The sequence below is a fragment of the Chrysochloris asiatica genome, unplaced genomic scaffold (assembly GCF_000296735.1).
Source record: "Chrysochloris asiatica unplaced genomic scaffold, ChrAsi1.0 scaffold00022, whole genome shotgun sequence".
NCBI classification, from domain to species: domain Eukaryota; kingdom Metazoa; phylum Chordata; class Mammalia; order Afrosoricida; family Chrysochloridae; genus Chrysochloris; species Chrysochloris asiatica.
The window spans coordinates 2,459,082-2,484,723 of record NW_006408540.1 but is presented as its reverse complement, the minus strand read 5'-3'; the positions used below and the strand labels follow the sequence as shown (position 1 = coordinate 2,484,723).

The 25,642-nt window shown below is 38.1% G+C and overlaps 1 protein-coding gene across 3 annotated transcripts in view; it reads right to left on the bottom strand.

Annotated features, from left to right (window-relative positions):
• The window catches only part of DIAPH3 (diaphanous-related formin 3), a 727,649-nt gene that overhangs the window by 643,330 nt on the left and 58,677 nt on the right, over positions 1 to 25,642 (bottom strand). For 2 of the 3 annotated variants that reach the window (XM_006837594.1, XM_006837595.1), the window contains one exon: positions 13,682 to 13,858. The exons of the other annotated variant lie outside the window; for it this stretch is intronic. In XM_006837594.1, the coding sequence (XP_006837657.1) occupies positions 13,682 to 13,858 (177 nt within the window). The remainder of the gene's footprint in view (positions 1 to 13,681; positions 13,859 to 25,642) is intronic. 3 annotated transcript variants of the gene reach the window in all.

Below are 25,642 nucleotides of genomic sequence, written 5' to 3'. Positions count from 1 at the left end.
TGGCTGGGGACTTGAGATCCAGAGAGGGAAAGGGGCTGCGGGCTGAGGACCGTGGGGTGGGAGGCAGGCTTGCAGGGTATACCCTTTGGTTGGGTGATGATGCATGGATGGGATGGTAACTATGGCAATGAAACGAAGTATGATAGAATGAATGTAAAACTAATGTTCTCCCATGTAAACTATCACAAAATTCACAATAAAACATTTATTTAAAAAAAAGCAGATGACAACACAATGCAACTCATGGTACTTAACTAAATTCTTTTGTTCAAAGGATATTAGTACAAATGGCAAAACTTAAAAAGCAGCTGAGGATTAGTTAGAAAATGAACAACGTTTTACGTAAGAGATAATTCTTATCAGAAAGCTACCGATAAACAGAGTATGGGACATTAAATCAGCAATTTATAATTTTCATCAACATAAATGGCAATTATATACCACAACCTCACTAGAGAGAATACACAGGAATCAAATGAACTATATCTATGGGACGAAACAGTAGAAAAACTTAATATCATCAGCTTAAACAATGCCAGGGGCAGACTGGAATAGAAAATCAATTGCTCATATTCACGTTCAGGTTGAAGTTGATGAAAATTAGAACAAGTCAATGAGAGCCACATATGATCTTGAATATATCTCACCTGAAATGAGAGATCATCTCAAGAACAGATTTGATGCACAGGACACTAATAATTGAAGACCAGAGAGGTGTGGGATGATATGAAGAACATCATACATGAAGAAAGCAAAAGGTAATTACAGGGAGGAAAAAAAAAAAAGACTAAAGTGGACATCAGAAAAGAAGCTGAAACTTGGTTCATGAGCACAGAAAATCTAAAGCAATCAAAAGAAGTAAGTAAAAGAGCGGAACAGAAAATTTCAAAGCGCAGCTTAAGAAGACAAAGTCAAATATTATAATCAAATATGCAAAGACCTGAAGTTAGAAAACCAATAGGGAAGAATGTACTCAGCAGTACTCAAGCTGACAACTGAAGAAAAAATTGAAGCCATGGGTTGCAATATTGAAGGGTTTCATGGACAAAATATTACATGATACAGGAAACCTTAAAATAGGATGGACTCTGCCAAAAAGAATTAGCCAATTTTCAATAGTTTCAATAGGAACCAATGACATCGAAGGAAAAAGAAAAACTGCACTAAAGGCACTGACAAAAACACAGGGCTCCAAGAACTGAAAGAATACACATTGAAATGTTTCAACCAACTCACACAATGCTGGAAACAATCACTCATCTTAGTCAATCAATTTGGAAGACAGCTACCTAGCCAACCAATTGGAAGGGATCTATATTTGTACACATTCCAAAAAAAGGGTACTTAACAGAATGCAGAAATTACAGAACAATATTAATGTCAAATGTAAGCAAAATTTTGCTGAAGATCATACAAAATCATTGCAGCAGTACATACACAGAAAACTGTGAAAAATTCCAGCCAGATTCAGAAGACATGGAATGAAGGATATCACTGCTGTCACCAGATGGATCTTGACTGAAAGCAGACAATGAAAGAAAGATGTTTACTTGTGCTTTAATGACTATGCAATATGCAAAGGCATTTGACTATGCAAAGACATTCGACTGTGTGAATCAATAGGAACTATGGGTAAAATTGCGAAGAATGAGAATTCCTGAACAGCCCATTAGGAACCTGTACACAGATGAAGAAGAAGTCATTCAAACAGAACAAGGGAATACTGAATGGTTTACAATCAGGAAATGTGTGGACCGGGGTTGTATCTTTTCACTATACCCATTCAGTTTGTATGTTGAGCAAAAATCCAAGAAACTGGATTATATGAATCAGAATAAGGCATTAGGATTGGAGGAAGACTGCACTATGCAGAAGACACAACCTTGCTTGTTGAAAGTGAAGAGGACTGAAAATACCTACTGATAAACATCAAAGACCACACACAGCATTCAGTGTGAGTTGCACCTCAATGTAAAGGAAATAAAAGCCCTCATAAATGGACCAATAAATAACATCCATATAAATGGAGAAAAGATTGAAATTGTCAAAGACTTCATTTTGCTCAGATGAACCATCAACACGCATGGAAGCAGCAGTCAAGAAATCATAGGACATATTACATTAGACAAATCAGCTGCACAAGATATCTTCAAGTGTTCAAGAATAAACATGTCAGTTTGAGGAGTAAGGTGAGCCTGACTTGCCATGGTATTTTCAATAGCTTCATATGCATGTGAAAGTTGTAGAGTGAACAAGGAAGACGGGAGAAGAATTGATGCATTTGAGTTATGGTTTTGAAGTACGATACTGAAAGTATCATGGACTGCCAGAAGAACAAACAAATCTTTGTTGGAAGAAGTACAGCCAGAATGCTCCTTAGATGCTAGGTTGGTGAGACTTTGTCTTTATACTTTGAACATGTTATCAGGAAGGACAAGATCCTAGAGAAAGACATGATGTTTGGAAAAGTGGAAGATGACTTTGTCATCTTTGTCAGTGAAAAAGAGGAAGATGACTAACAAGATGGATTGACACAGTGACAGCAACAATGAGTTCAAACATAACAATTGTGAGGATGTCACAGGATAGGGCAGTGGTTCGTTCTATTGTGCATAGGGTCGCTATGCATCAAAACAACAACAACAAATCTTTACAGGAGCAGAAAGCCTCACCTTTCCCCTGCAGAATGGCTGGTACTTTCTAACGCTGACCTTGAGGTTAGCAGCCCAACTCATAACCACTCCGCTACCAGAGCTTCTTAATAATCAATTGTTGTTAAGTGCCATCAAGTAGGTTCTGACCCACAGCGATCCCGTATAGGGTTTCCAACAAGTGGTTGGTGAGCTTAAACCGCCAGCCTTGAAATTCAAACCAACTTTGCAGCCCAGCTTATAAAATAATACCACTTTCCTTTCCTTTCTGCTTGCTCTTTGTGCAATCTTTGTGTGTTGGAGGAGTAAACCAGTCAAATCAACCTGGACTTCTGACGTCCGTAGTCAGGGGGGAAGAAAAAACAGAAAAATGAAGCAGGCCATCAAAGAAAAGGACAGCCACATCCCCCAAAATCCAGTCCCCAAGGCGAATCCAAGTGATGGAGGTTTCTTCAACTGGAAAAAGGGAGACTCTTTCTTCAAGTGAAAATTTAATTTTTTTAGATTACATTTTTTTTTCTCATTTCATGTTTTTATTACTTGAAAACCAACAGAAATCTATGGGACCTAATAAGGATTTTATCCAAAACTAGGCGAGAATAAACTGATACTGCTGGTTTGAATATACAATTGGAATAAACTAGTCAATCCAGCTTCTATCTTACAATGTACAACTAGGTGTGTTTTTTGAAAGTTACCTATATCTATAATAAATTAAAAGCCACTAAAACTAAATTCTAAAAATCTAAGTTGCATATACAATGCTGTTTACACAACTAATTCACACCTTTAACATTCAGGGAAAACAAGATGGGCTTTCAGCTAAATATTGTTTTTTCACCAAAAGAAGAATGAGAGAAAAGACTTCTAACACGTATATCTAGAAATTTACCACTACTTTAATAAATAAGGAGCCCTGGTAGTATAATGGATTACTAGCTGAGATGCTAATTGCCATGTCAGCAATTCAAATCTACCAGTCGCTCCGCAAGAGAAAGACGAGGCTTTCTCTTCCACTACAGATTTACAACCTTGAAAACTCTATACACTGTCACTATTAGTAGGAACAGACTCCACTGCACACAATCAACCACCAACAGCCACTAGACTATTAATCAGAGACCAAGTACATCAGTTTGCTAAGTAAAAGTTAAATGTGTACATATATGAAAGTATTATACCATACAGATTGTCCCTAGGTAATAAACATCGAACTAACAGATAACTCAGACTTGTCCATTAACATTATGCAAATTTGCTCTCACTTTGAAAGGACAGAACCTTTCTATTGTTAACAAATTCTTCACCATAATCTCCTTCACTGGCTGTACATGCAGCTATTAAATCTGTACAGAGCAGGCTGGCTCAATTTTATTCCACGGAGTTTCTGCAGCCCAACATTAACTACAAACAACTTAGAAATAGTTCTTCAAAAACCAGGGACTGCCTGTACTTAGAATTCACTAAGTAAGCAACTCAGCATATTTTGTCTTTCAAAAGAAGGAGGAAAAGAGGTGTTTCTTCCTAACAAATCTTGGACTCATGTAAAAAATTCAAGTTTCCAAATTTCAAACATTAATGCCAAAACAAATAAGTTAGGTGCAAATTTTAAATTTCAAAACACCTCTTTAAGTGAAACATCAAAAGTTTAAAAAGATTGATTTATTATTGACTGCTGTTTTCACAAAAGAATTTAAAAAAAGACATAGAAGCCAAAATCAAAATCAATTTAAAGCTATCATCCCAGAAAAAGAAATAGCTTTATATTTCTGAAAAGCTTGTTAGGTGCCATCAAGTTGGTTCTGACTCACAACAAGCCCGTGCACATCTGAACGGAACACTGCTTGCTTGGTCCTGTGCCATCCTCACAATTGTTACACCTAAGCCCATTGCTGCTGCCACTGTGCCAATCCATGTCATTGGGGGTGTTTCCTTTTTTGCTCACTCTCCACTTTACCAAGCGGACTTTCTTCAGGGACTGGTCCCTCCCTCTTACTGTACTTCTTCCAACACAGAGCTGTTTGTTCTTCTAGCAATCCATGGTACTTTTAATATTCTTCTCCAGCACCACCATGCCTTCCTTATTCGTTGTCCAACTTTCACATGCCTATGAGGCTACTGAAAATACAAGGGCTTGGGCCAGGTGCACCAAAAATATGGTACCCTGAAAAGTCAGAAAAGCACCACTTTGTTGTTGCTGTTAAGTACCATCGAGTCAGTTCCAACTCACAGCGACCCTTGTACAGGATTTCCAAGGCACAGTTAGCAGGTTTGAATGCATGTTTAAAGAAAGAAAAAGACCATTCTCAGCTTCAAAGACCTTTGGAATTCAAAACCATCAGCAGGTTTTACCTACAAAGAACTATAATATGGTAAAGGAATCAAAAATAGAAGAAAAATTGTTCATTATTTTGGAAAAAAACCTTAGCTGTGACTAACTCACTCCTGAACAAATCAGACAGCCAAAATAAAACAATTTCATTTTACTTCTGTTGAGTAAAGTGGGGGTTGATTGTAAAAGATCTGTTGCCAAGAGGGAGACTTGATTAAGATTTAACAAGTGATCTGTTCTAGTTATTAAATACGTAGTTTTAAATGCAAAATGTCAGTATCTGCCTGTCCTCTTTATACCATTAAAAATCTTATCTTTCTCCAAAGATTAACAAACTAAAAATACTTCTAAAGTGATCTTATTCAAAACAGAGCATCATATAAACTATGTACAGTATTTCCTAAGCAGTTTTACTTTTACCAGTTGCTGGTAGTTAAATCTGGCCTTCATAAATATTTAACATTAATGTGTTGTTTGTTTAGATGGCACCAGTAATTATGAAGCTCCCCCTAATTTTTTTAGCAAGGTAACTGTAGTCACAAGCAAGGAAAAAAAAGTCTTACAGATTAATTTATCTGAGTGGTCCCATGCAGAGTACATACCTGAGGAGCACTTTACTCTCCTGAGTCCTCCAAGGGAGGACTTCATCAATATAAGCAATGGCTTGCAAAAGAAGTTTTCTTTTTTCTAGGCTGAAATTGCATCAACAAATGGTGATAAGAATAGTTCAAAAGGAGTTATTCAATGTGTGGTTAACTAAAGCAAAATTAAGACTTCATCAAGGGCTGATGTTATTGTTAATTTCTCTTGAGTAGGTTCTGACTCATAGTGACCCTATATGGGATTGTAAATCTTTGTGGGAGTAGAAATCCCCATCTTTCTCTCACTGGAGCAGCTGGTAAGTTCACACTGTTGACTTTGTGGTTCACAGGTCCTAATGAGCCACCGCACCTCCAAAGAGCTAACAGAATAGCGATGATTTTCTTAAGTCTAGGGTGGAATCCTGGTATGGTGCTGCAGGTTGACCCATTAGACCACAAGATCTGTTTGAATCTCAAGGTCAGCAGTTCAAAACCCAAAGTCGCTCCTCGAAAACCCTAGACAGGGTCACTGTGCGTCAGAACCAACTTGATGGTACTTAACAACAACAAGGGGTTATACAAATAAATACTAATAAAAGGTATGCACCCATAATCAAAAGTTAGAAGTCACTGACACTAGTAAAAAGTCTATGACGATCCCACTCCGCCCTCCAAGATTGAAACTCAAAGGGAACACACAAGCAGACATGTAAGCTTGCTGTCGACCACACTGGTCTACTGGTGAGTGGAAGAAAGGGAAAGGTAGCTATGAAAATACGGGCTGAGTTCAACCATGTTCCATAGACTCCGGTTGACCTGGAGATGAGAAAGAGAAGAGAAGGACTGGTTGGTGTCTGAAGTGTGGTGAGACTTGAGGACTCCTGAGTCCATGGACAAGGATCTAGCCACAGAGGGCTAGAGCTGAGAGTGAAACGTCAAGCTGATATGAAGCGAGGGGAGATGGGCAAAAACGCCCAAACTTGCAGATAATACCCATTTAACCTAGTTTCGACGGCTTGATAATCAGAACTCGAATAGAGAAAGATAAAAAAGAAATGTGGTAAAGGAAACAAGTGTAAATTGCTACAATTTGATGAACTTGACCTATACTTATGGATGTAGTAGCTCAAAATATCAACAGAGAGGGAAGGAGTCTTCACATCAAGGATCAAATATGTCCCCTCTGTACACAGGGAGGATAGAGATGGGCAACTTTCATTGGTTACCTAAAATGGGGAGGCTATAAAGCCACAAAGTGGCTGGCTGGCTTACAAGTTTACGAAAGGGAGTTTAGTTTAAGTGTATGGGGAAAGAGAGAATCCCCACTGAATACTTTTCATCTTGTTTAGACAGGTCTGGTGAAAGGAGATGGGGCTAAGCCTCTTATGATTCAATAGTGAGTGACTGTTATCATGACTAATTGCAATTGTCACAACTGTAAAGGTAGAAGTTTTGTACCACAAAGTGGGGAATAGTTCATCTTACATTCCAGGAACAGAGGACCCTAGGACCATCAAGGGAGAACAGCATGAGTGGAATATGGAACTCTATTCAGAGAAACAGCAACACCAGAGATGGAGGCAAAGATGACGGCATGAAGAAATAGAGCAGCTGAGGACTCTAGACTCATTGAAAAAGAAAGGCTGTGTGCTGGCAGCCAGCAGGCAGGCTTGCAGAATGTGCCCTTGAATATATAAATGATTATATATTCCTGAGTGTTTTTGTGTACATAAAAAAAAAAAAAAAACCTTAGTGACTAGGGTCTCATAAACTTGTGAGCAGCTACCTAAAGTGTAACTATTGGTCTCTCCTACGCAGAGGAAAGAAAAGTGAAGAAAATCAAGCATACATGGAAACAATTAGTCCAATGAACTAACGGGCCACGTAAATATCAGTCTCCACGATCCTGAGAGATCAGAAGAACTACATGTACCCACCTTCTACTACCATATGCTCTAAAAAGGATCATATTAGAAAATTCTAGCTTGAGTGGGAGAAAAATATGGAACAAAACTCAAAATCTTGAAAAAGACCTGGCTTACTGATTTGATAGAAACTGGTAGAACCCCGGAAACTACATCCAATAGTCACCCATCAGGCCTAGAACTGATCTAACCCTCATGGTTCAACTTCCAACCAAATGATAGACAGGCATATAAGGTGAACAGTATAACCAAGGAGAACTGCACTAATCAGGACAGCCTATCACAGGAGACCAAGGGACAGCGTTTCCCCAACGATGAAGCTCAGTTTTGTTCCAAACCCTTCTGAGGAAACACAGAGAGGAAGCGATGTAACATTGTGGGAATACTAATAACATGAAATATAACGAACATAAATTGTTAAATGGAAAACATTGGTCCTGTAAACCTGCACCTAATGTACAATTAAAAGTTTTTAAAAAGAGAGAAAGAAATAAAAAGAGAAAGAAAAAATATCTATGGATAATAAGAGAACAGGACTCCCTTGCTTTGGACATATCAAGTAGGATCAATAGCTTTAGAAGGAAAGTAAGGACCAATCAAAGTAAGCAAAACCCTTGGTGGGAAGAATTGGCACAAAAGCCAAAACAATGGATTTGAACATGTTAACTATTGTGAGAATGAAGCTGAACCAAGTAACATTTTGTACTGTTGTACATAAGGTCACCCTGAGTACGAGATGACTCCATGGCAGCTAATTATCTATCTAATGGCAAGCACATCATCGATTTCAGGCGAACAAGGAAGAGATTATCTGTTAACTATTTTCAAATGTCAAGCATCTCTTAAAGTTTAAACTAAATATGTAAATGTAATAATTTCCTTAAGAACAAAATACTGATAAAGTCGTTCAAAACCAATATATGAAAGTATACACAAAGTTGTTTTCAAAAGTTCATAGAAATGTAAAATGAAAAGATAATGAAATTTTTCCAATAACTTTATGAAGCCCCCTCATATAAATCACCACTCTGAAATAATAGATAGCTCCTCAGAATGGCATACAAAGCCCTTTAATACTGTGCCCCAAATTATCACTCATTCCAATGTCATTTTTTCCAACATCCTGTGACACTGTGGGTTAATGTGGGGGACTGCAAAGTCAGTTTGAATAGCAAGGTCAGCAGATCAAGCTCACCAGTTGCTTCTTGGAAACCCTATACAGGCTCACTATGGATTGGAAACTACTTGACGGCACTTAACAACAACTCAATGACACCACCACCACTGGTCTTTCCATGAGTTATCTGGTCCCTGGCTCTATCTCTTTACTCATTGCTGATCCCCTACCATCTCAGTAGAATGCCCTCTCTCTGGTTTATCTAAATCCTATCTTCCTTTAAAACAGGGGAGGGCAATGTTTCACCCGTGAGCTATATAATGCCCTCAAAATCATTTAGTCTGTCCTTGCCAAGGCAACCACATTTCCAACCATCACATTTGTTGTTGTTGTTGTTGTTGTTGTTGTTAACTCCCGTCAAGTCGGTTTTGACCCATAGCGACCCTAGTGTAGAGTTTCCTCTAGGAGCAGCTGGTGATCTCAAACCGCTGACCTTGCAGTTCAAACCGACTTTGCAGTTCAGCACATTAACCCACAGTGCCACACTTAATTAAATATGTGACCATATACAGTAGGCTAATTTTTAAGTTGATAGTTTTGTATGACCCATGAATAATATTACAAATTTTAACAGAAAGAAAGTTCTCCATTACTGCGTAAGACCTGTCCCTCTAGTTCACTTTTTCTACAAAATTTCCTAGAGTTCTACAAACCATTTCTATTCTCGTTTTCCCTGAAGCTAAATAGATTTCTTTAAAATTAAGGTAATTTCATTCCACTCTAAAGGTTAAAAAAAAAAAAAAAAATTAACATCAAGGCAAGTGGTCAGGTCTTCTCAGAGCAAACCCCTTTCCGAGACTAAGACTCAATGGGAATACAAGAGCAGACATGTGCTCTGATTGGTGACCACGTTCATCACCGATATGAAGAAGTGAGGGAAAAACAGCAATGAAGCTGTGAGCTAAGCCCCACAACGTTCAGTAGACTCCTGTGAACCCAGGTGGAGACCTGGTTGGCAAGCAGAGTGGCAAGACCTGGGGACTCTTGGGCCCAGAGTCAGTGACATAGCCACAGAAGACTAGAGTGGAGAGTGAAGAGTCTAGCTGATAAGAAGAGAGGGCATATGCATAAGTATACCCACACTTGCAGATAATACCCACTTGACCTGGCTTCAATGACTGGATGATCAGAACTCAACTAGAAGTAAAAAAGAGGAAAAAAAGAGTAATCTGATGAACTTGACCTACACCTATGGATGTAGGAACTCAAAAGAGGGAACAAATCTTTACAGCAAGGAACATTCCCACCTTCTTCATACACAGAATAGACAGGGATGGGCAACTTGGACATTGGCTACCCAAAGTGGGGGGTTGCTACAAAGGCAAGAAGTGACTGGCTTACAAGCTTTCAAGAGGGAACCTAGATCCAGAGGGTGTGGAGGAAGGTATAATCTCTACTGAGTAGCATCCAATCTGTCTAGGCGGGGCTGAGGAAAGGAAATGCAGATAGGTCTCTTGTGATACAATAGTGAATAATTGTTATCAGGACTGATTGTGAGGGTTGGAGATGTAAAGGTAAACGTTTCGTAGCAAGGAGTGGATTAACTTTGCAGTCTAGGAGCGGACATCCCTGGGACCATCAAGGGAGAAGACCGGAGAGCAGGACCCTACCCAGAGAAGCAGTGATGCCTGAGATGGAGGCAGATATGATGATGTGGAGCGATGGAGCAGCTGGGGACTTTAGACCCAGAGAGGGAGAGGGGCTGTGTGCTGACGACCAGAAGGCAGGCTTGCAGGGTGTACCCTTTGGTTGGTTGATGATGCATAGAGGGGATTGTAACCATGGCAATGAAATGATATATGATAGGATGAATATAATGTTCTCCCATGTAAACTACCACATAATTCACAATAAAAATTTTTAAAAAACAAAAATTAAATACTATCTTCTGGCACTTCTTATTCATTGAATTTTTCCAATATTTGCTGTGGATTCTAAGAGATAAGCAACTTGAACGTAGAAACAACACATGTAAATGAATCTACTTTGATTAAATCAGCAGCTACTTCAAGGTGATAGTTTGGATACACTTAACGCAGGTAGGTTATTGTCAAGTTAGTTCAACCAGATTAATAGCCAGGCCAACACCAGTGTTCAAAGCAGCACTATTCACAATAGCAAAGAGATGGAGACAACCTAAGTGCCAATGGAAGAATGGACATGCAAACTGTGGGACATCCACACAATGGAATATTATGCTACCTTGAAGAATAACAAGGAGGCTGCAAGCCACCAAGTAATATGGATGTCCTTGAGGACATTATGCTGAATGAAATGAGTCAATCACAAAAGGACAAATATTGCATAAGAACATATTGTAAAAGCTTAAGAAAAGATACCCATATGAAAAGAGAAAAAAATTTCTTTGTTGGTTACCGGTGGGGTTGGGGTGGAGGGGTTTGGAGGAGGTTGAGGGAGGCGATGGTAGAGCACAGGGTAGGGGGCAGACACATGTTGGGGTGTTGGGGAGGGCAATACACAAGAAGGGGAAGAGGAAGAAGAACAAGGTAGATAGGGGAACACTGAGACACGTTTGCATGGGCTAAATGGGACAGAGGTAAATAGTGATACATACTCAACCTTGGGACAACAGGGCTCTGTGATACAGGGATTGAGGCATAGTCTGAAGAGAGGAAATAATACTAAGATGCTTCACTGTCTTATGAATATTGGTTTCCCTTGCTAACTATTGTAAAATAGACACTTGAGTGGATAGGAAGGAATGTCAAGAAACATGATCACAGAAAGCTTGTAAGTCCGTCTTCAGTCTATAACTGATTGGAATACCTAAAAGGGCTTCTACAGCTTGCACAGTGAAATAGGCCTGTTGCGGAGCCTTTGCAGTGTACAGGACATTAGGTGGAATCCTGAGTCCCATCCAGAACCTTATGAGTCCCACTAGAAAGGACAAGCTGACCAGCCTGGAACAGCTAGAGTGACAGAAGATACATCTTCAAAGAAAGATCCTCAAGAAAAGCCCCCCCCAACAAAACAAAACAACAACAACAACAAAAAAATGACAGTATGATTGGTTACTACAAGAATAAGCAAGTTGTAAACTGTGAAGCCATCAAGGCAAACAATCAGGTTCTTTCAGGACAGACCCCCCTCTAAGACTGAAACTCAAAGGGAACACATGAGCAGGAATGTAAGCTTGCTAGTGCCCATGTTGGTCTACTGGTGAGTAGAAGAGGGGGAAAGGCAGCAATGAAGAAATGGGCTGAGTTCATCCATGTTCCACAGACTCTCGTTCACCTGAAAATGAGAGAGAGAAGAGGAAGGGCTGGTTGGTCCAAAGTGTGGTGAGACCTGGAGACATCTGAGCCCATGGACAAAGACATAGCCACAGAGGGCTAGAGCTGAAAGTGAAGCATCCAGCTGATATGAAGTGAGGGGAGATGCATAAGAACACCTAAACATGCAGATAGTACCCATTTGAACTAGCCTCGATGGCTTCATAATCAGAACTCAACTAGAGGAAGATAAAAAAGAAAATAATTTTTGATAAAGGAAATGAAGGTAAATTGCTACAATTAACTTGACTTATATTCATGGAGGCAGTAGCTCAAAACACCAACAGAGAGGTAAGGAGTCTTCACATCAAGTATCAATGCTATTCCCTCTGTATAGAGGGTAGATAGGGACGGGCAACCTAGACAATGGCTACCTAAAATGAGGGGGTGATAAAGGAACGAAGTGACTGGCTTACAAGGTTTCAAGAGGTAGCTTAGTTTAAGAGTGTGTGGGGGAAGATAGAGTCCCCACTGAATAGTTTTCATCTTGTCTAGATGGATCTGGTAAAAAGAGATGGGGCTAAGATTCTTATGATTCAATAGTGAGTACTTCTTAGGACTAATTATGACTGTCACAATTGTAAAGGTAGAAGTTTTGTAAAATAATGAAGGAGTAGTTTAATCCTACAGTCCAGAAACAGAGGACCCTAGGACCATCAAGGGAGAAGAGCACAAGCGGAATGCGAGACCTTATCCAGAGAAGCAGCGACAGCAGAGATGGAGGATGAGATGAGGACATGGAAAGAGAGCAGTTGAGGACTCTTAGAAAGAGATGGACTGAGACCTAGCAGCCAGGAGGCAGACTTGCAGAATGTGCCCTTTGGTTGTTTAAATCCTTATATATGTCTGAGTGTTAAAAAAAAAAAAAAAAAAAGAGCTAAAATGAATACACAAAAATACTGTTAACTGACAGTACATGGAGGGGATTATAATCATTGTAATGAAACAAAGTATATGATTTGTTGAATGTAAAACTGATAATCTGCCCTGTAAACTTCCACTCAAGTCACAATAAAAACTTAAAAAAAAAAGTCCAGTGCCCAGTCATTTGAAGAATTACCATTGTTTGGAACCAAGAAGTTCCCAAATACGTAGAGATACTATGTATCTCTACCAGAAATGGCACAGTCCAAGAGAGAGTATGCTCCTATTAACACAGATATAACTGCTTTGGGAATAGAAAGAACCTGGTTATCTTAAGAATTAAAAATGACATAAAGCAAGTAATATGAAAAAAAAAAAATCACTTAACGTACACAGCACAACATTATGACCCTCACTTTAAAATGTAACAGAAACCAGACAGACCATTTCAGGCAAGCATCTACTACCTAGTACTTTAAAGTACTTATATTTTAATATATTCTGTATAAAACTAAAAACCGGTATAACATTTTTCTCTGAATTTTTATCTTTGTAATCCTAAAAACCTAAAGTGTTAGCTTAAGTGACATCAAAAATCACTCAATATGATATGAACTCCAAATACAGTTAGTGTTCCACTAGCATGAGAAGAAGCTAAGGTTAGTCCTTCAAACAACATTGTGTGTATGTGTATATATGTATAAGGGGTGGAAGAGTGAGTGAGTCCTGGTGTTAATGTGCTGGACAACAAAGTCAGCTTGAACCACAAGGTGATGATGGTTCCAGCTCACCAAGTGATGGTTTAAGCTCACCAGCTACTCCTAGGAAACAGTATCTATATAAAATTGAATTTCTTACCATCATCTTTTCAAAAAGTTCTAAGACTTCATTCTCTGACAGTGACTTGGAATTGTTTTCCATCATCTCTGAAGATCCTAATGGACAATCATTACTGGCAAATGCACTTTTTAGGTTGGAGAGAGGTGGTCTTTCTTTCTTGCTCCCCGGAATTCGTATGCTGGCGAATTTGTCCAACTGCAAAGAAAGATAAAATAACACATATATAAATACTTCTCCAATATAATTAATCAAATTCATAAAATGGTGAAAAATTGTTGAAGATCAATCACATTATCACTGTGAATCCATTAAGAAGTATTCAGCACTGGAATTAAAAAAATTAAAAAGGAAGTAAAAAGCTTTCAGTTACCACATTATCTAAAGGCAGAAAAGAAATTCAGACAACCTTAAAAGAGCGCTTAGAAGCCCTACACTAGGTTGTTATGAGTCGAAACCAACTCAACAGCACTTAACAATTACAACAATATGGATGGAGTTGGAAAACATGTTGAGTAAAATAAGTCAACCATAAAAAGTCAACCTAACTTACACTGAAATACAATAAAAGACAACTGTATAAAGACCAGAGTTTATTAGTGGTTACCAGGAACAGGAAGGAGGGACAGGGAAGTTAGTTAATGATGGTGGAAATATTGCATTAGTTAAGGGTAGGGTTGCACAGTTGATCATTGTAATTGTTATCAATATGTTGTACACCTTGAAAGAGCTAAATTAGCAAAAGTTCTGTGAAAGATAAAGGGGTCATAGTGGTGCTGTGCGTTAAACATTGGGCTGCTAACCACAAAGCTGTTGGGGGTTCAAACAGAGAAGCCACTCCACAGAAGAAAGATAAGGCTGTCAGCTCTCGTATGTAGAGATGGAGCAGCTGTGGACTCTAGACCTAGAGTGGGAGAGGGGCTGTGTGCTGACGATTGGGGGTCAGGCTTGCAGGGTGTACCCTTTGGTTGGTTGATGATGTGTGGATGGGACTGTAACCATGGCAATGAAACGATATACAACAGGATGAATGTAAAGCTAATGTTCTCCCATGTAAACTATCACATAATTCACAATAAAACATTTTTATAAAAACTATGTAGGGGTCTAATGTGGCGCAGTATGATAAGCACTGATCTGCTAACTGCAAAATTGGCAATTCAAACCGAGCAGCTGTTCCTTAGAAAGCCTCTATGTGTTGGAACCAATGCAACATGGGTCAGCGCAGCACGATGGCTGTGGGTTTATTTGGTACAGTAGATAATTGTCAACAACAACAAAAGTAAACAGGAGCTGCTGAAACTGCTTATTTACAAGTCACAAACCTAAAAGAATGTAGCTCCATGGTTTGGAGGTTTAAGGTCATGGTTTCATAAAATACTATAGTTAACTGACCTAATAATACAGTTAGTGCTTCTGTACTCCTTCATAAGAAACCCTGGAAGAGTAGTGGGTTACATGTAGGGCTGCTAACTGCAAGGTCAGTAGTTCAAATCTACCAATTGCTGAAAAGAAAAAATATGAAGCTTTTTGCTCCCATAAAGATTTATAGCCTCAAAGACCCTAAACAGGGTCATTACAAGTTGGAACTGACTCAACACACAATCACAACCACCACCACCACCATCACTCCTTCATAGCTCTTTACATAGTGCCTAGGGTTTTAAAAGCCTCCAAGAAGCCAACCCAGTCAACAGAGGAAGAATGAGAGTCAGGAATAGGAAGAGAAAATGGAAAACTTCTTCCATGAACAACTGCCACCATTGCCACAAGACCAGAAAAGGGGATGGAGCTCAGTTACCACCACTGAGCATTTTCATCAAAGATCCTACAAACAAATCCTTACCAAATGGGAGGAAAACAAAAACAGAGTTTCCTGAAGCCATGAAGGTTGTATGAACTCTTGTAACTACTGCCTTAAAATAATCTATTATACATAAACCAAAAATATCCCCTGAAATATTTTTAAAACAAAACAATTACTATTTTAACTAGTAAAAACATCTGCTTTGAGTGGGCATTATACTCTTTTTAGAACTATCCATATGGGATTAGATTGACAACAGCAATTCAAAAGATTAGATACACACTTCAGGGGCAATAAGATTTTGTCAAGGAGGGCAGAACAACTCACAAAAGGAGGATAAGAATGGTTACACAATTTGAAGAATGCAGGAAATGTCACTAAAAGATACGTGTAGAAACTGCTGAATTAGTATATGTTTTGCTGTGTATATTCTTGACAACAACAACAAAAATAAATAAAATCAAAAAAGAAAAATAAAGACAGAGAACTGGTCCCTCTGCCTCAAGTTAATACTTCATTGCTATCACTTCTGAACAGGTAGTATCAATCACCAAGTGATGAAATGATCGTGATTTCTCCTCAGAAAAAAATAAAGAGCAGGTAACTTAATTAATATGCTAAAATTATAATTACGTGAAATTAAGCAAAACATCATTAATACAACATCAATATTATAAATGTAAACATGTCAATAAACGGGAATAGTAAGCTTAAGCACTTCACAGCTAATTGGTAAATGCATAACCTAATGGCTCTATCAGAGACAGGAGATGTCAAACGTTAGTTCTAGCCAAAAAAACAAACTTTAAAAAAAATCTGAAGCTCTAAAATTTAATAAAAACAATTTCTATTATTTACTGAGCCCCTTCATATGCCAGGCAATGTATTAAAAGGTAGAAACGCAACATAAGGCTGAATGCATTTGTTTAATCATTACAATGAGGAAATTGTGTGACTAAACAAAGACAAGCTCCAAAACAGTCTTATACATAAAAATCTCAGTGTTTAGAACACCATTAAAATTACATTTTTAGAAATAGAATTGCATTTGTATCAAAATACAGTGTCATAAATTGTAAAAATAATAATAATAATGATAATAATAAAATAGAATTGGCACACCTCTCCCCTATGTTTAGCACCTAAGCTCTGGGAGAAGATTGGTTTTCATCCAAGTGGAAAAACAAATCTGAAAATTACCCTAGCATAGCTGTTAAAGTCAAGATATACAGAATTAGCATATCCCTCACCTAGCTGGGAAGTATACAGAGGCCCAAAGTGTAATAAAACATACTAAAGGATCAGGGCTTCATAATTTCTATATAATACTTTTGTTGATTTTCCCTGATTAGAAGAGATGAAAAGCAAAGTAAGGAAGGAATCCTTGTTTGTTTTGTTTACGGCCATTGAGTCAGTTCCAACTCACAGTGAGCCTGTATAGAGTTTTCTAGACTGTAAATCTTTGCAGGAGCAGAAAGCTTCATATTTCTTCCTAAGAGCGACTGGTGGGTTCAAACCACAGACCTTGTGTTTCACATTCCAGTGCTTATCCTACAGTACCACTGGAGGCCAAAAAAAAAAAAAGATGCTTTCTCCTATATTACTAACTGGATTAAGAGACTACTTTAAGCTTAAATTAAAACCATTCCAAAATAAGTGATTAAGCACTACAGTCCACATAATCAGGGCAATGGTACAAAGGTGCAAAGTGAACTCTACTATGGCGTTATTTTAAGTGTTCTAAGGAATTTCCCAGGGTCACTACAAGTAGGAATCGACTGGATGACACTTAGTAATAACAACAAAAGAATTTTCTTTTTCTTTTTCATGAAATACTACTACGACACCATGCACAAACAGAAATAAATCGCTCCTAACTTCTTTTATAGATTTGCACATAAAATTTACTTAAAGCAAAGCACAGGACATATAAGCAGTAGACTTGTACATAAAAACACAATGGAAATCCTTGTCATGTTGATTCTTAAGGTGGTTATTTTGTATTTGGTGATTTGGTTAAGGCCAGTTTTGTGTTTTATAATATGTGTTCTTGGGTTGTTGCTGTTGTTAGGTGCCATTGAGTTGGTTCCGATACGTAGCAACCCTGCGTAGGATTTCCAAGGAGCAACTGGTGATTTGAACCACTGGTTAACAATCCAGTGCTTATCCTACAGGGTCATACCAAGGCTCTGTGTACTTAGATGGTAGTGGTAGTGGTTGTGTACCATCAAGTTGGTTACAACTCATAATGATCCTATATAGGATTTCTGAGGCTATAAATCTTTTCTGAAGCCGACTCATCTTTCTCCTATGGAGCAGCTAGTGTATTTGAACTGCTGACCTTGCAGTTTAAATGCAACCCATTATGCCACCAGGGCTCTTTATGTACTTGGTTTGTTTTTGTTAAGCACTGTCAAGTTGGTCTGGCTCATAGTGACCCTATATAGGCTTTCCAAGGGGAAAGTGATGAGATTGAACCGCCGACCTCTCAGGTCCAACGACTTTGCAATCCAGTGCATTAACCCACAGTTGTTGTGTAGTGCCATCGAGTCAGTTTCGACCCATAGCGACCCTGTATTGGGTTTCCAAGGAGGAGCTGGTGAGCTTGAACCGCTGACCTTGCAGTTCAAACGGCTTTGCAGTCTGGCGCATTAACCCACAGCACCACATTTAATTTTAATTGAAATTCTTGTTGTAAACGTTAGCTATAAATACAATTCATACAGGTAAAATAAACTATTTGCCTTTGTTGAAAAATTAGTTAAACACACACAAGATTGAAGGAATTCTATTATAATGCCATTTGAAGGTGGTGCACTTAATTAATATGGCTTTGGATGTGTCTGGGGTATAGTAAATTCTATAAATTAATATCACTTATCTTCGGGGGAAGTTAAATAAGCACCCTACTGAGCATTATCTCACACTGAGTAATCACACTGATAATCAGTAATGACAGTTTAAGCAAAATTAATTATACACACACATACAAAAAAAAAAAAAAAGCTCTAAGAAAACCCTACCTGGACTTTTAGACATATGATAATATTATAATAGTGAAAACTCAGTTTGGGGTTTTCCACACAAAAAAAACTCAGACATCTTGATAATACTATCAGTGAAAACCCCAAACACTATGTTTTTACTACTATAATGTTAAACTATAGTTAGATAATCCAGAGAAAATTTTGTTAGTCTGGTTTTGGTGGTGGTGGTGGTTCTGTTCATTTTAAATTGCCATAATTGATTATCACTGTGATTACTTAATATGAGAAGCCTGAGTGGCACAGTGAGTTAAGCATTGGGCTGCTAATGGAAAGGTTGACAGTTCAAACCCACCTGCTGCTACAAAGGAGAAGGCTAAGGCAGTTTACTTACACAAAAATTTACAGCCTCAGAAAACCTATGGAGCAGTTCTACCCTGTTCTACATGGTCTCAATGAGTCCGAATCAACTGGATGGCAGTGGACTATATATGGATAAAGCAGTTATAGCATTCTTTACAACTTAAATGCAGAAAGTGGCATTGAAATCATCAGAAATCTTACCATTTCAAAAGTATGCAAAACTGCTTATGATCATAAACTTACTTCCTTGAAACTCAAAGGGAGTAGGAATTTTCAAGCAATTATTTAACAAATATAAATTCACCTTAATTATAGAATCAATTCTATTTTAAATCGTGTCTGAGAGCTCCCCCTAAAAAAAAAAAAAATCATTGCTCAAAATTATCTAAATTTTCACGTAGTCTTGTACTATATTTAAAAACCAGAAAAAGTAACCTTGCAGTTAAAATAGCTTGGCTTTTTAATTAGCTTTATTACTAAACAAGCAACTTGCTGATTAAAAACAGAGTGTGACTTCTGAATCTTACCCCACCACTTGCTTACTGTGCCACCTTGACCAAACTACAAGACTTTATGGCAGGGCCTACTGTAGAGCCAATTGGATGCTGATGGAGTATTTTGACGCGGTGTAAATCAAAGAGTGCAGAACTCTTTAGGGAAGGGTTGTTGTTGTTAAGTGCCGTCGAGTCAGTTCTGACTCATAGTGACCCTGTATAGGATTTCCAAGGAGTGGCTGGTGAGCTTGAACCACCAACCTTGCGGTTCAAACCAATCTACTATATTCTGACTTCAAGATCCCTAAAGTTATGCAATTGGGCCCTTCAGGCCCTTTATTTCTATTTTAGTAAAACTCATAAACAGCTCATTAGCTAGGTGCTTTTTCAAAAAGAAAAAAGTTTGCCCACCCTCAAAACCATTACTTAATCCTTTATTTACAAGGTTCTGTTCGCATTTTAAAATCGCACAGTATTATCAAATGAGTCCAGCGCATTAACCCTCAGCGCCAAACCAGGTTAGAGAGAAGTATGGGAGATGAAATGATGATACCTTCAGAGGTCTATAGACCTAGATGGAGGATATGTTGAGACACAATATCTTCACATTTTGATATTTTGTTTTAAATAAAGAAGAGGACGATTCCCAAGAAGATGAAGTGACACAGTGACTGGCAATCGGCTCAAACAGATCAGGACTTTCGAGTATATACAGTAAGGTTTCATCACAAAATTTTCACAGGAAAACCCTTGCTACACTCAAAGAAATGAGCAGGTTCATTGTCACATTTGGAAAAAAAACTATATTCCAAAGCACAACTTTCCTGGCCTTTTTCTCACCACTGCAGTTTCAATTTTCTTAAAATTCTTCCAAATAAGTTCCTGTGATAACACTGTATCCTTTGAGAAACCCTATCAAGATTACCATTTGGAGTCCCAAAAAAAAGTAGCTGTAACCTTCTGAGCTGACCTCTCTGACTTGAATTTCACTGGTCCAGCAAATCCCATCACAAGTCACTGTTTTGATTAGACTTTTTAAAAAAGACACCTTAACAAGACTAAAACTATTCTACTACTGAGAGAACTTGTTTGCATCCTCCACTGGCGCTTAATGACAATAACTGACATTTTAAAATATTCTTTGCTGAAAATAAATCCACGCGTGCATGAACTGGAACCGCAATACTGTTTTATTTACTCTTGGGTCATTATGAGGGGAAAATTACCCATTCATGGTTTCAAGTGTGATAAGCCTAACCATCCCATCCACAAGCCAATCCTATCACCCAGTAACAACTCCCACCAACACAACAAGTACTGTATTCTGACTTCAATATCCCTCAAGTTACACAATTGGGTTCTTTAGGCCCTTTATTCCTATGTTAGTAAAACTTATAAACAGCTCATTAGCTAGGTGCTTTTTCAAAAAGAAAAATGTTTGCCCACCCTCAAAACCATTACTTAATCCTTTATTTACAAGGTTCTGTTCACATTTAAAAATCACACAGTATTATCAAATGAAAAGCATATTTAATAATCATGCTCTTAAAAATCCTTTAATTTGCTTGAAAATAAGTATGTATTCTACATACTTCACATCATGGCAAGGTCTGTGGAAAAGGCCTGGATAGGGAAGAACCACAGCTGACTTTTAACAATCAGCATTAACTTGTCAGATTTGAGAGTATGAACCAGCTTGAAAATGGATCCTCTTGCCCCATCAAAATTTCAGATGGCTGTAGCTCAAGCAGACATGTAAAACCACAAGCCAGAACCATCCAGCTAACCCACTCCAAATGTTTGACCCAGAAAAGTGAAATACTAAATGCTGGTGTGGCGTTATAGAATAAGCACTAGACTGTAAACCACAAGGTCGCCAGTTCAAACCTGCCAGCTGCTCCTCAGAAACTCTATACAGAGTCACTGGGAGTTGGAATCAACTTGGCAACACTTAACAACAACATTATTGTATTAAGTAACTAGTTTGGGGATAGTTTCTTACATTAAAATAGACAATGCAGAGTTTCGCATGTTCTTGTTACTGTTAGGTGATGTCGAGTCCATTCTAACTCATAGTGACACTATGCACAACAGAAAGGAACACTGTCCAGTCCTGAACCATCCTCAGAACTGTCGCACTTAAGCCCATTGCTGCTGCCATTGTGTCAATCCATCTCAATGAGGGTCTTATTTTGTCATTGTTGTTAAGTGTCCTTGGGTCGGTTCTAACTCATAACGACCCTGTATAGAATATTTTAAATGCCTCCTAGAATATTTTAAACGTCTAAAACAAAATACAAAGTCCTGGTGTAGAGCTGCAGGTTAATGTGCTGGACTACAAGGTTGGTTTGAACCACAGGTCAGCGGTTTAAAGCTCACCAGCCACTCCTCGGAAACCCTACACAGGGTCACTATGAGCCAGAATCAACTCAATGGCACTTAACAACAACAAACCAAAATACAGTTACCAAATACATGTTAAAAATAAAGTTTACTATATTTATATGAACCACAAGGAGGTTCAAACTCACCAGCCACCTCTTGGAAACCTTGCACAGGGTCGTTATGAGCCAGAAACAACTCAACAACAGTTCACAACAACCAAAGACAATAATATGTGTTCTTCATTAACAAATTTAAGAACAAAAATTAATAACAAGTCAAATATCCAATATGAATATAAACGATATTTTTAAGTATCTTCAATAACTATAACACACTTTGAAAATAACTGTGATTCTGTTGGTGATAAAGTCACAGATCATAGAATACTAAGGTTTGTTCCCTGTATTTATAACTGAATAAGATACTAAATTTCAATTAATGATTAATAAAACTAAAGATTTAAGATTTTTTCCTATATTAAATTCAAAGACACCGTAGACCTCCACAGATTCCTGAGAAGTCTGCTGATTCTAGGTTAAGAACACCTGACAGGTGGACATGTAACAGTAACAGCAGTAATGGTGGAAAAGAAGAAAGTACTCAACATCTAATACATTTAATGAATCAGTGGGAGGGACAAGAAGACCTACAGTTGAGAGACCAACAAGGAAAAAAGTAACAGATTGTACACTCTGATGGTATGTGCTTCAAAAAGAACTGGAAGTTTTTGATGGAAGAAGCCACTGGGAAGTCAAGTCTTCAAAGAGCACCCAGGTTTCAATTACAGCAAGAAGGATAGAGAACATTCAAAGAAGTTGATAGGTTTTGAGTTCCAAAGGGCAAAGTAGAAGCATTTAGACAGTGTGAAATTTGGGGAATTATAATAAATGAACCTGAATGGAAAGAAAAGTATCTAAGTGCACAGATGATTTGAATTGATCATGATGACTAATGATTACTGATGTCGGCGAGAAGTGATGTGCACTGTGACACCGTTGATGAAAGTTAACAAAGAAATACATATCATCAAACAATATAGGAGTAGACTATACCTTAATTCACCTCCTTGTCTGTACTGCCTCTACCCTAGTTACGGTAACTAGCAGTTCTCAGTTGGATTACTGCTACAGTCTTCGAACTTGCTTCCAAGTCTTTATGTTCCCTACCCATGTCACTCCCAGTAATTCTCTACACTGATACCATGTGGATCTTACTGAAATTTATATCAAACAAGTCCCTCATTCTTTGTGTTTAAAAATTTTTAATAGCTGCCCATTTCTCCGAGGATGAAATTTAAATATCTTATCATAGCTCAATGACCTATCATTGCTTCTTCTCTTGATACTCTTGGTACCACTCTACCACCCTTACATTAAATGGTCTCAACATAATGAATTGTTAGATGCCGACAAGTCGGTTCTGACTCATAATGGTCCTACGCACAATAGAATGAAACACTGCCCAGTTCTGCACCAACCTCACCAACATTCTTTCCTATGTTTGAGCCAATTGCTGCTATCGCTGTGCCAATTCATTTTTTTGGAGTTTGCCTCTTTTTCTCCAACCCTCCACTTTACCAAACATGATGTCCTTCTCCAGGGATTGGAACCTCCTGACAATATGTTCAAAGTATGAGAGATGAAGTCTGGCCACCTTGGTTTCCAAGGTGCATTCTGGCTGTACTTCTTCCAACACAGATTTGTTTATTCTTTTGGCATTGCATGTTACTTATAATATTCTCATATAATGAATAATCTGAAAATATTCTAAATATGCATGTCCTATACTTTATGGAGTCCTGGTGTGGTGCTGTGGGTTAATGCATCAGACTGCAAAGCTGTTTTGAACTGCAAAGTCGGCTGTTCAAGCTCACCAGCTGCTCCTAGGAAACCCTATACAGGGTCGCTATGGGTCAGAACCAACTCGACGGCACTTCACAACATAGCTAGTGTCTAGAACCTGCTCATACCATCCATACATATCCCATCCCCTTAGTCTGGGCCCTTCAGGTCTCAGTTTGAATTACATCTCAGGTAGAAGCCCTCCCTTGACTCCTCTTGAGATTGCGCTGGATGCTCACAGACCTAGTGTTTGTCATTACTCGATACATATTCCACAGATGCTATCGAGTCAAATCGGACTCATAGTGAGCCTGTCTAGGGTTTCCAATGTTGTAAATCCTATGGGAGCAGAGCTCCTCCTGAGGAGCAGCTGATGGGTGTGCACTACTAACTTCAGTTACTAGTCCACTGCTTATCCTATAGCGCCACCATCACTCCTTACACAAAATATATACTATTTTCTTTAAATTCTTTACTAAACGAGGCTTTAAATTATTGAGATGGAATTTATAATCTTATTCATTGAATTTCCCCCAGTACTCAGTGCAATGTTAACCATATCATCCTATTAATATTTGATAAGTGAATAAATGAATGACTCGTTTTCTATTTTCCAAGCCTGGGAAACCAGTCATTGCTTGTCTTGCTAAATCGTTCTCAATAGTATTCTAAGTTTAAAAAAAAAAGTTAATAGAGCATATCCAGGACACTGCCAAGTGTTATGCTTTTTATATAATCAATAAGAAAAGTCAGATTCTTCCTAACACTGCCCAGTCCTGCACCAACCTCACAATCATTGCTACATTTGAGCCCATTTCAAAAGGACCCCTCACTAAAAATGATATAAATTTTCTTTAATATGATATAGATATCAAGGAGTAGAGAAATAAGAAAAATGCCCATTTAAAGCAAAGCACAAAATCTCAAAAAAAAAAAATTTTTTTTAATTGAAAAACAAAAAAGTCTTATCTACCCATAGCTACAATTCTAATTGTATATATTTAAATATCATAATAATATATACTGGAGGGAAATACTAACTAGTTCTGTAAATTAAAATTACACTTTATTTTTAAAAAGCATAGACCAGTATTACCAATGAGCCAGGAGAGGTTTGAAAGCACCAGGTTTGCTGAACATTTTTGTTGTTAAGTGCTATCATGGATTGAAATGTGTCCCCTCAAAACATGTGTCAAGGAACCCTGGTAGCATAGTGGGTTACACGATGGGCTGGTAACCTCAAGGTCAGCAGTTTGAGTCCACCAAGTGCTCTACAGGAGAAAGATAAAGTTTTCTGATCTTAAAAAGATTTACAGCCTTGGAAACCCCCTTCACAAGGGCACAGTGAATCAGAAGCAGCTCCACAGCACACCACCACCACTAAAATAAGTGTCAGCTTGGCTGGGCCACAATTTTCAGTTGTTTGGCAGTTATTATATGATTATGATTATTATTATTATTATTATTAAGCAATAATTCCCGGGCATGATGTGATCCCATGTTATAAAGCAGCAAGAGAATTAAGGGTGGGATTCACCATCCTAATCACATCACACCCCTGACTCCCAGGGGTACAGCATGCAACACCTTTTATCTTACAAAAGATAAAAGGAAAGAACCTAAATGTGAATCCAAGAATTATGAAGGCCATCAATGAAAAACTCGGGACAAATGTGAGGGCACTAATTATGGGAATACATGGACTACAAAACATTTTGAAGACCACACAAACAAAAATAGATAAAATAGATGAGTGGGACATACTAAAATTTAAAAACTTATGTACATCAAAAGACTTCACCAGAAGAATAAAAAGGGAACCCACAGAATGGGAAAAAATCTTTTGCAATGACATATCAGACAAGGGGCTCATTTCTAAAATATACAGGAAACTACAACACCTCTACAAGAAAAAGACAAATAACCCAATTAAAAAATGGGCACAGGATATGAACAGACACGTCACTAAGGAAGAGATCCGGGCTGCATGAAGAAATGTTGACAATCACTAACCATTAGAGAGATGCAAATCAAAACAACAATGAGATATCATCTCACACCAACAATAACAGCAAAGATGAAAAAAGTAGAAGACAATAAATGCTGGC